The 11,782-nt window shown below is 52.4% G+C and overlaps 1 protein-coding gene across 15 annotated transcripts in view; it reads left to right on the plus strand.

The window, feature by feature from the left end:
- Tead4 (TEA domain transcription factor 4) overlaps positions 1-5,731 on the plus strand; it is a 63,518-nt gene extending 57,787 nt beyond the window's left edge. For 10 of the 15 annotated variants that reach the window (XM_063237674.1, XM_063237683.1, XM_063237675.1 and 7 more), the window contains 3 exons: positions 3,559-3,699; positions 5,104-5,337; positions 5,427-5,731. In XM_063237674.1, the coding sequence (XP_063093744.1) occupies positions 3,559-3,699; positions 5,104-5,337; positions 5,427-5,546 (495 nt within the window). In that variant the 3' untranslated portion in view covers positions 5,547-5,731. The remainder of the gene's footprint in view (positions 1-3,558; positions 3,700-5,103; positions 5,338-5,426) is intronic. The other 5 variants (XM_063237672.1, XM_063237680.1, XM_063237677.1 and 2 more) reach the window with 3 other exon arrangements.
- Positions 5,732-11,782: the final 6,051 nt, after the last annotated feature.

Genomic DNA, 11,782 nt, shown 5'->3' on the forward strand with positions numbered 1-11,782 from the left:
GGTGCTGGGCAAGGCCGGAGCAGAACCCTGGTGGCAAAAGCGCACCCCAGGCCTTCCTGCTACGCCAGCTTGTGGGTAGGGCCCTTCAGGCCTGACATTTCTCCCAGGCACATACCAGCACATGACAATGAATCTGAGCCCCTGGGGCCCCCACACCCTAGCTGCAGCTGTCTGGGCTCATCTGTCAGTCACCCGATCCCCCACACCTGTTTCAGGCTGGGCCTGAGGGCTGCCCACTCCCGAACAGCTATGAATAGGGTGGAGGGAGGGGAAGGGGGCATTCAGAGGGCAGCATGTGGGGGTGGGAGCAGACTCTACTTTGGCTGAGAAGGCCAGAAAGCTGAGTGTGTTGCAGAGGTGTGGAGAGGGGGTACAGGGTGGGGGTGCAGGTTGGGCAGGGGTGTATCATTAGGAGGTTGGGTACCCAGGATGGGATGATGTGCTCTGGGACGCAGAACACATCACTGCCTCACAACACTGCCCAGGATCAACTGGGTTTGTGGAGCAACCCAGGGCAGATTCTGGGCTGACTCTGACCCTCCCTTGTGGTATCTCTCCCTCCTCCTGTCACCAGCCCACCAACTCTGTTTGCTCGCCTAGTGACACATTCCTTGAGTGCAGAAACAATACCTTGACCTCTTTCTGCCCCCTCTGCCCCTATCCATGCTGGGCTGGGGCTGGATGAATTGGTGACTGAGGGATGGGAAGAACCAAGGGAGTGGGAGGTGAGTACAGAAGAATATATTTGATCTGGGGGTGGAGCTGGGGCAGCGAGGACTGGATATAAATTCATAGGTTCAGGCCCTACACATCGCTACCCAGCGGTGAGAATGGAACAGCGCATGCGTGCTTATTGAAGGGCCCTTTTTTGTAGGTGCTGCCCATGACTTGGGGGACATTCTGGCTCTTACCTCCGCGAATGTCCCACCTGGACAGCAGAGCATGGGGTGATGAAATGGGAGGTTGGGAGGGGCACACAGGTACTGCACCACAGCAGAGGCAGTACTGACTTGTGTGAGGGGATGAAACCAGGGAAGACCGGCTCCGGGTCGTCTCAACATGCAGGACTTTCTACGTGGCTGTGCTTGAACGTTTTTCTTAATCACTTCTTCTCACTTATACTGGGAAAAACAGAATCCTTACTTTCAAGGATATGTTACTTAGCTTGGAATGAAGGAATAAAAATGGCACACACTAGTGTAGTCAGTGAGTGCAGTGCTGGTCTGGCACCAACAGTGGCCACAGCCTAAGAGTCATCACCTCTCATGAGGTGTCTCTGCCCTGTGCCTTGATGCCCTCATGTCCAGGGCCTTCCCAGACAGCTAGGCCTCCTACTCCCACATGTTCAGGCATTGTCCACGTTTGTGTTCTGTGTCGCTGACTGCAGCCTCTCCTGAGCACCCAGACTATTCCCAACCCCACGTCTGACAAACGTCACCTAGGAGGACCACGTGACCAACAGAAACCAGCAGACAGAAAGCCTAGATTCTGGTTCGCCTTTTGTTTTCCAAGAACTTAGGCCATAGCTGCTGTGGATTCCAACTCAGCAAAGGCCTGAGCCACCTCTGCCAGGACCCGAGTCCCCCACTCATCCCCCACATCCTCCTTGAAGAGTCTCAATGGGCTCAGAGGGGAACTCAGGCCAACCTGGGGTAGATGTGGTGGGTGCGGTAAACATGACTGCTCCAGGGCTGGGCTTTGGCTGGGATGCTGCCGCAATTCTCTTTTTCTTGCCTTCCCACAGCTTCATTAAAGCCAATCCAGAGCACACCAAACCATGTGCGATCCTGTTTCAACACAAAAACATCCTAAAATTATCACCCTCATTCTGTTCCCTGTCCTGCCTTCTTCATTCAGTATGGTGGTTTTTTTGTTTGTTTGTTTGTTTTGGTTTTTTAAGACAGCGTCTCACTATGTACTTTACACTCGCCTGGAACTCAATATGTAGCCAGGTTGGCCTTGAACTTTTATAGCCATCTTCCAATTTCAGCCTCGAGTGCTGGGATTACAGGTGTGTGCTACCACATCTGGCCCATCTGTTGGTATTAACCCATAATGATAAATTCAGATTTTTTAGCATTTCATGTGGCCACATAATATTTCTGTTGTTCCATAAAATAAAAACAGCCCAACCCGTTATGTACAGAAAGGTGTTCTTGAAAAACTGAAAAGGAGCACAAAACGACGTTTGTGCACCCTCTAGTGGCCAGCAGCAGAACTGTCTTGCCTGGCTCTCAACCTTTTTGGGGTTCTGGGAACCCTCTCACCTCCGTGCAGGAGAGCTGTTGGTGTAAAGAATGTTGGTCATAGCCTGCAGTCCCCTTGCATTCACAGGGCTGTGCTTTGGTGTCAGCACAGTAGTGATTTCAGACCATTTGTGTGGGTGGGTGCGAGGCTTTCCTAAGAATCGGCCTTTTGTTATGTGTGCATTTTTCTGAGTTTTAAATTGCTGTTAGAAACCTTGGCACATGCAGAGTGACTTGATGTGCAGCCCAATTTCTGGGGATGGGATCTCCAAATGGCTGAGGGCTTCAGAAGTGCAGTTCCACCCTGGGAGTTCCCAGGGCAGCCAATTGGGTCACCCAGCGCCTTTCCTCTGCTGGGTTGGAACAAGATTGGGGTTGGAGCCTACAGACCTGGGTCTGTCACTTCTAAGCAGTGTGGCCTTGGGCAAGGCTGACCTGAGTTCATGCATTTCTGTGATAACTGAGGCTGGGGTACTTTTTGTGGGACTGAGAGCATTATTCTACTTGTGCTGAGAGGGAGGTAAGTTTCAGATCAGTCGAACATCCAGCAGCAGGAGAAGAAAGCAGCATATCTGGGGCCTGCAAGGAACTGGTGGAGAGGACCAGCTGCAGGGCTGATGAAGGGCCCTTTGAGCCAGGCAGGCATTGGAACTCAGGTCCCTGTGACAGAAGGGCTCCGTGAGTCAGTTGGGGCTACACAGTGCTGCAGTCAGACTTGGGTATTGCAAAGAACTCACACAGCCACTAAGAGCATGGCCCAGAGGGAGGGAGGGAAGACTGGCACAGGCATGGGGGAGGTAGTTTGGAGGCTGAGACTGATGGGAAAACATCAAGGGTGAGCAAATTTCGCAGTCAGAACCCTAGCAGAGTCTGGCGATGGGCTAGTAGGAGGAAGGGACAGTGAGGGATCCCAGGACTCTTTCTGTCCACTCCCTTTCTGCTCTCACACTTTCTTCATTATTAGAATCGACTCTGCAAAAGAGCTGATGAATTCATACTGATTGGGACTTAAACATATCTGCAGCTTAACACAACAAAGCCAGACTATAAAATTCAAGATCTAGAGGCCTGCTTGCTAGGGATGTTGGCACTGGAGCGGGCTGTAGTTGCCAGAAACTGAAGCAGCACTAGGATTCCCTTTTTCTGTTGTGTCAGAGGCACAGCCTGACTTCACACAGAGCCTGGATGTGAGGATGAGAGCAGTGAAGCTCTCCAGTCTCCGAGGGCCACTTGCTATGTGCTTCTTCTCAGCCCGCCTCTGAGGCAGGTCCTGCTGCTCACGTCTTCAGCTTCCTGTTCCCCTCCCTAACAGGCAGATCTCAACACCAACATCGAGGATGAAGGCAGCTCCTTCTATGGAGTCTCCAGCCAGTATGAGAGTCCCGAGAACATGATCATTACCTGCTCCACCAAGGTGTGCTCATTCGGCAAGCAGGTGGTAGAGAAAGTGGAGGTACGAGGCTGGCTGGGGAGCGGGTGGGGGCTACTTGGGGATCCCCGAAGCAGCCCTGTTGGAGAGGGCAACTTCCAGGCACACTCAGGAAAAGGCCTTCTGACTGTTCAGCCTCTGGCAAGAGCACCAGGCCTGACTAACTCACGTGTTCCCCACGTCCTCTCCTAGAGCAGGGTGGGTGCATGGGCGGCCTGGGAGCTGAGCTTGAGTCCACCCAGAGAGACGGTTTCAAGCGTGGTCACAGAGCTTTTTGGGGGCAGCACAGCTAGAGATCTCCAGGATGTCTGCTCCCTGTTCCTGCTTAACTCCACGAGTACCCAAAACTATGTCCCCACTAGTAGAAGTGAAAAAAAAAAGATTCAGTTCTGGGGCTGGGGATTTAGCTCAGCGGTGTAAGCACCTGCCTTGCAAGCAGGCAGTCAGTCGTGAGTTCGATCCCCAGTACTGATAAAAAGGAAAAAGACAAAAAAAAAGATTCAGTTCCTCCTCGGCAGCAGTTTCTAGCAGTCTCTGAGCGTGCTGGCCAAGGGCAACGTTGAGGGGTGTAAAGAAACCCTCTGTGTCACTCAGTGAGCAGCCAGTGATCCTCACTGCCTGTTCACACGGGCTCCTGAGAGCTCTGTTGTTCTGGTGCCCTGGGCAGGGAGAGTGAAAGGATGTGGGACCAAGTGCCTGCATCCCAGAACACTGCGGGTCTGTGTCCCTGGCCTTGCTGCTTTCCCCACAGTGGTCTGAATTAACAAAGGCCAGCTCTCATGTCCACCTGCTAACCAGGGACTGGCCAGTGCCAGAGAAGAGACTTCCTGTTTCCCAGGGATGTCCTGGATGTGCTTGACCTCATCCAGCGGCTTTGCTGTCTCATGGGTGGAATCTAGGCAGCAGCAGGTTTTCTTCTGCTTCTTTATTTTGGTACTTGGAGTTGAACTCAGACCTCATGCACACTAAGCATATACCTTACCTAGCTCTTCAAATTACTTACCTATGTATCTACCCGTATGTTTTTGTGGAACTGTAATCATAATTCCATGTGCCCTCCATGGTGCTCCTGCCCTGGCAGTGTCCTGTAGAAGTGGAGAACATTAGCAACTGGGAAATCTGCTTTAATGCAATTTACTGGTCTAGTTCAGATTTTACCAGTGTGTGTGTGTGTGTGTGTGTGTGTGTGTGTGTGTGTGTACACAGGGGCAGCCTCTGCCCATGCTGCCCTAAAGCACAGCCAGAATTGAGAAGCACCTGCCCCATCTCGTCCATTGCCTCGATGGCTGCATCTCTAAGCTCTACTCCCTTGATATCCAACATCTGCCCATCACTGACAGGAGAGAGACCTGGTTTACCATCCACCCACCTCAGAGGGTGGCTGTGCTCCTGGGCCTCCTGCTTCTGCCTTTTCTTCCTGTGTGACAGTGCCCTGGTCCTGGAGCTTCCCCACAGAGCTGGGCCTGGGCTGGAGATGAGGGGATTCTGAGCTCCCGCTGTCCCCTGGGTCTGCAGACAGAGTACTCTCACTATGAGAATGGTCACTACTCATACCGCATCCACCGCTCACCACTCTGCGAGTACATGATCAACTTCATCCACAAGCTGAAGCACCTGCCCGAGAAGTACATGATGAACAGCGTGCTGGAGAACTTCACCATCCTGCAGGTGTGCACACAGGGTGAGCCCAGGCCCAGGGGTGGCACGCCAAGCACCCCCCATTCAGGGGCTTCACCTTGTCTTTGTCTCACCTGCAGGTGGTCACCAACAGAGACACACAGGAGACCCTGCTCTGCATTGCATATGTCTTTGAGGTGTCGGCCAGTGAGCACGGAGCTCAGCACCATATCTACCGGCTGGTGAAGGAATGAGAGACTCAGGGAGCAGGGTGGGGGGAGAGACGTGTGCAGGAAATGGGGACATGGGAGGGGACCCACAGGGCAGCCCCTGGAAGTGCCAAGACAGCAGAGTGGAGCTGGCGTGACTCTGCCAGAGGCACGCTGCCTGTGCCTGCTCTGCCCCTCCCCCAATAAACCCAAGGTGTTGTGCGTGTGCAGAGGACCTGTCTAGCTGTGTGAGCCCTGGAGGGACAAGGGGAGCCGGGCAGTCTGGGAGGCAGGCTGGATGCAATGGCCAGAGAAGCACCGGGCATCCCAAAGCCAGTGCCCCTGTGGACTAAGCCAAGAACACGCCAGACTCTGAAGCTTACAGCCTGGTGCTCCCTGCACTGCCACACTGAGCCATCGGCCACACGGGAGCCCTAGGGACAGAGCCATGCGTGGGCCAGTCACCCTGCAGCCACTGATGAGTGGCAGGCCCACCGGGGCTGGGACTTCAGTGTGGATGAGACAGTTGTTGGAAGGCACACTGTGAAAGCTCTTTAGATGGTTCTTGTCTGTCTCCAGAGGTCATGGAGCCATGGCTGGCTGTCTTACTGACTGCGGCTGAGGCGTTGGCTCCCATCAAAGTGAGGAAGGCAAATTGTTTTCATTCTGCAGCCTCCACATCCCTGGTGAGGGCCTGGAAGTGGGTCTGGCGTTTTTGGTGAATGCTGATCTCTGAGTCCTCACAGCCCCTCCCCACCGAGGGGATGGCGCCTGGTAGACTACTTGCTCCTGGCCAGGTCATTTCTGTGCCTTCTGGGATGAAGGAGGGACAGTAGAGTGACCCTTGCCAGGTGTGGTATTTCTAGCTGCTTGACCTCGGCAAACATCACGCCCTGTCTGAGCCATAGCCCACTTTCCTCTGAGCAGAGTGGGAAGGGCGCAGAGGAGGAGCCAGGAGGCCTATGAAGTGTCTAAGGCATCTGCACAGCTCCTAAGCAGCTCCCTGCACCTTCCTCCGAGGGCCTGTGTCTGGCTCTCTGCTGCCACCTCCTGGCATGTTGGCTTCCTAGCTTCCCTGACAGGAGCCACAGTACTAGCAGCTTGCAGCAAAGGGATCAAAGATTAATCCTCTGGGTGTTTGCTGTGAGCTCTGTGCTCCTGGAAATCCTCCATTTACAGCAGTACTGAGAGGTTCTCCAAAGTAGTGTTAGAAGCAACAGCTTTGGAATTAGCTTGCCTATCAATTCAGGGACTTGGGGGCAAGCTATTTAAATTCCTTGTGCCTCAGTTTCCCCATCTGCAAAATGGTATAATAATAACCTACCTCGTGTATGTGCAGTACCTAGAGTGGTACTGAGCATATCCATGTGGTCAGTAAATGTCAATAGTGATACTTAACACTTACAGCATATGGTCTAACTATGGAGCCAGGTTGGGAAGCTGTTAGGTGGGATGGGCACATCCTCAAAGCAACCAGAGGACAAAGACAATAGAGACCAGGGTATGGAGGATTAAGGGAAGAAGTGGCCCTTGAGCAGAGCTGGCTTTAAAGGATGGGCAGCGTGTGTGTTTTGCTTGAAATGGAACCCAGGACTTTGCACATGTCAGGCGAGCACGCTACACTAAACTGTCCTCAGCAACAATTAGATAAGCTAATGGGAGGAACATGGCCAGTGTCCTGTCACGTATCAGAAGAGAATCAAGTCCACATGGTCTCCCTCTGTCCCCAGCCCAGCACCTGCAGTCTCCATCACAAAGCAGCTTAATCACTCCTGAATCAGGCCTGAAATGAGGCTCCTGCCCTGGTTATAACTACGCTATACAGAGACCCAGCTCTGCCTGAAAGATGGGACAGCCCGACACTCGAACTTAAATAGCACATGTGTTCCCATATAGGCAGAAACCCAAAATGTAAATAATTTATTGGGTTATTTTCCCCAACTGTAAAGAATTTTAAAAGCAAACTAAAAGTTAGATGACAGGAAACAGGGAAGTAGGCTTTGTGCAGATGGGCAAGGGACTTGGGACAGGGGAGACAGTGGAAGGGTTTAGGGAGTTGTGGGTCCACACTCAGTCCCCCAGGTGGGTGTTTTCCAGGTATATTCATGTTCTACAAACATACACCAGTTAAAGATGGGGCAGGCGGCATCCCGGTGCCTGAACGTGAGTGCCTAGCAGGGGACATGTGCTTTCTGGCACACGCGGCCTGGGTTTGCTTATCCCTCCTCCTCAATGCCATTCCTGGGTTATATGGATTTGCAGGCCCCGATGCCCTTTGGGCTCAACTGGCTTCCCCCTCACTGTGCATCTGTGCATAGGCCCAGAGAGGGTGTGCGTGCTGGCCCCTTGGCCCCACACAGTTAAGGAGATGGCCCTGTATTGTGATGGGAGGAAGCCACAGGGATTTATTGGTCCAGCATTGGCCCTGAGCGTTCCCCTCTTGACAGTTCAAGCAGCCCAGAGGCACATTACCTACATACGGATGGACATTACACAGGGATCACCTTGGAAGATGGCAGATTTAGCTGCCTCCCTCTGGCCTAGCTGGAACTAAAGGGAAATGGTGAGGCCATCTCCCCTGCAGTGCCGCCCAGCTCTCAGGCTCACCCTTCCTCCTGTCCTCTGATACTTAGAGACCCCAGCCTCTGCGTTGCTGTTGGTGCTACCTGTTCCGTCTTCCTCTCCCCTCACTGGCCACCTGTGACTGATGCTTCAAGAGCACTAGGGATAACTATAATCCAGCTACTCAGGAAGCTGAGGCAGCAGGGTAGCAAGTTTGAGGCCAGTCTGGACGATTTGACAAGACCTTGTCCCGAAGAAAGAGGATCTGGGGATATAGTCCATGGTAGAACTTGTCTTGTTTGCATGGGTACCGGGTTCAATCTGCAGCACCAAAACTGCCATCAAGCAGTTACCTCTTCTGTGGAAGGCTGAACCATGCTTGTCCTTGTGTAAAAGCGCTCATTCATCATGACTGCACCACTTCCTGGCCCTAAGGAGAGCTGTTCTCTCCATGAGCTGTCCAATTCTCACACACCGGTTTCTTTTGCTTTTTTCTCTTCTCTTTTTCTTGAATCAGTTTCTTGCTATGTGACCCAGGTTGACCTCAAATACGTAGGCTCAAGTGATCCTTGTGCCTCAGTTTCCCAAGTGCTGGGAACCACAGGTGTGCACCACTGTACCAACGGCCCCATTGTAAAGATGGAGAGAGTGAGGTGCAGTAACTGAGCTAACTCACCTGGATGTCAGTGCACTTACTCATTCACTTTGTAAATACTTAACTTCAGCTCTGTCCTGGGCCCTGGGGTTGTCAGTGAGCCGACAGGATCTTTTGCGCTTGAGTTTGATGAAGCAATAGAGTGAGCCAGTGAAGTAGATGTGCAGGTGATAGAGCTGTGGAGGGTGTACCTGGGCAGGGGTTAGGGCCACTGCTGGGACAGCCGGGGGTGGTGGCAGTCAGTTGGTTCTTGAAGGGCAAGAGGAGGCAGCTCCCAGAGTGGAGAGGGACAGCATTTCTTGGAGGCAGGCAGGGAACAGATGTGTCTTGGGTTGAGAGGAGGCTGCTGAGTCTGGAATATGAATGAGTCCAGGGTCAGAGGTGCCCCGGCCAGCACCCTTATGGGGAAGAGAAGCAGGAAGCCCAGCCCTGGTGTGACCTCGGAATGCCCTCTCCTAAGGACTGGGATTTTCCTGGTGTGAAGGGAAGGCCTGGAGGAGTGTTAAGCAGTACTTGGAGTCTGAGGAGCTGCTGTGGATTAGACAGGCATGAGGAGGGATGCAGCTGGGCCCCCTGGTCTGCTGAGCCCACCTCTTGGCTTCCTCAGGCTGCGGTGCCTGGTGGTGAGGAAGCGGTGAGTGGATGCACAGTGCACCTGGGCCTGGGTGGTCAGGAAAGGACCTCGAGCCTGTGGTCCTCCTGACACCCCTTAGAGCTGGCAGTGTGGTCAGATGGAAAGGGGGTGAGGGCGGATTATACCAATGTACTAGCATGGGAATGCAAAGATTTCCTGACAAGAAAAGCCACGCGGAGAGTGTGGGTGTAGGTGTGTCTGGGGCCAGTGGAGGGGGAAGGGCTTCCCCGGTGTGACTTCACATGGGGTGTGCCCTTGGTCCATGCACATTTGCTTCTTGTCATGGGCTTGTGCAGGGTTTGTGAGCAGTGGGTGGAGGAGGCTGGAGGATGAGGTGGGGTATGGTGGGAGGGAGCATCTGAGGTCTGCAGAGACTACATGCTGGTTGATGCCTGTCACCCACCTGGCCACCAGACACGATGGGAGGGCACAGAGGTGTGAACCTCACCTGGGGGCAGTTGTGCCTGCCAGTCACCATGCCTGACCCATTCTTGCATTACCTGTTATCTTAGCTCTAAGAATAAAAACAAGTTTCCCCCCCAAGACCTAAGTCCACATAAAATGTCCTTAAAAGCTTAACTCTCCAGCCAAGCTAACCCAAGACTGAATTGGCCTCTCCCAAGTCTTATGACCTTGAGCAGATGGCTCATTCTCCTGCAGCTTTTGTAAACTTATGTGAAATGTGACAAAATGGCTGTGACTTCAGAATTTTGTTGGGAAGAGAAAGATGAAAGGAACCCTGCCCCACCTACCTCACAGGCATGGAGGGAATGTCACAATTTAGGTGCGCATCCCAGCTGCTTGGGATGCTGAAGAAGGAGGATTACAAGTTTAAAGCTTGCCTGGACAATTTAGCAAGATCTTGTATCAAAATAAAATAAAAAGGTCTGGGGATGTACCTCAGTGGTAAAGGCCCTGCAACTTAGAGAGAGAGAGAAAGAGTTAAGTGATAGAGGGCTCACATGCACAAGGCCCTGGGTTCCATCCCCAGCATAGGAGAAAATTAAGTGTCTCTTGACAAGACACCTACATGCACACACAGTTATTTTTAGAGAAAAGAACAAACTTCGACCTGGTGTTCCACAGAGAAGTCGAGGAAAAGGGCTCCATTCTCTTGGTGTCACCAGTTATTTTTCACCCTTACACTGGTCTCATGACTGAGGAGAGGCATTCTTCATTGCAAAACTAACATTGTGGCTGCCAAGAAAGGTCTAGAAGGAGAGGGCTGAACTCTCTCAGTAAGAAACTGTCAGGAAATTGGCTTCTGTTTTACCTCCTAAGAAAGGGTGGAGCAAGGTCCTCCAAGCCCTTCATAGAAGGCTGGAGCCCCATGGGTAGAAATGACTTGAGAGTCTCAGCTCATGGATGTCTGATTTTCAACCTTAAAGTTTTTGTATTTTTGCTATGTAAACTCCCGTCATGTCTCCAGATCGTCAGTAAAGTTGGCTACATCCTGAAAGCCTTTGTGTGTTTCTTCACCCATGTGTGCTGGCAGCAGTGGGCCGGGCAGGAGCTCACTGCTAGGGGCTCACCAGAGCTGCCCACAGCCAGCCCAGGTTCTCTGTCCGAATGGAGAGCTCTCAGATGCCTCTGTGCTGCTGGATGTAATTCCAGTTGGCCCCTTGTCTGCCTAATTTTAGGGCTTCAGTGGCTCTTCCAGCTGTGGGAACCTCTGTCTGGCTTCCAGCTCAGGCTGCAGGCTCTTACGTTTGTACTTTCCCAAGCATGGCCTGGGTAACCAGCAACCACAAACAGATACAAAACCCCCTGGATCTGAAGGGTGTGCTGCAGGATGCAGCCCCTGGCTTGGCTTCTCAGGAAGCTGAGTTTTGCACTTGGCACAAGAGTAATTAGGCTTATTGACGAGGGGTCCCAACCCTGATTTGCTAAGTAGAATCAAGTCAGAGTTCGCACACTGAAAATTTGTAATTGTACAGATGAGCTACGAAGTGCAGTCAGCTTTCACTCCCCAAACTTTGCATCCTGGCCTGATATATACTACTGCTGGACTAGGTGACGTCTTACTGGCTTCGTATTCACAAAGGGATCATTTAGAAACTCTGTTTTCTGGGAGCAGCCCATCAAACAAGGTCGGGAGAGCCATTGTCCCCAGTAGCTTGTCATTTCAGCCACTGACTGCATGGGTTGGAGGCTGAGGGTGGTTGTGTCACAGCTGTCCCCCACATAGCTGGCATTTATTGAGCATGTGCTGTGGGCCAGGCCCCATCTCAGGGGATACATCAGGGCAGAAAGCAAAGAGCTGTGCCCTCGTCCAGCCTTCCTAGCAGTGGACACAATAAATAAGCAACCAGAAGGAGAAATAGGCAAATGGGTTGTTCATTAAATGGCTAGGAATCAAGACAGGATCCCAAAGCACCCTTCCACCTTGGGAACCCAAGACCTTGTACTGGGCCCTATCTCTTCCCAGTA

The sequence above is a fragment of the Cavia porcellus genome, unplaced genomic scaffold, assembly GCF_034190915.1.
Source record: "Cavia porcellus strain 051 isolate PalLab524CR breed Dunkin Hartley unplaced genomic scaffold, mCavPor4.1 scaffold_27, whole genome shotgun sequence".
Taxonomy (NCBI): Eukaryota; Metazoa; Chordata; class Mammalia; order Rodentia; family Caviidae; genus Cavia; species Cavia porcellus.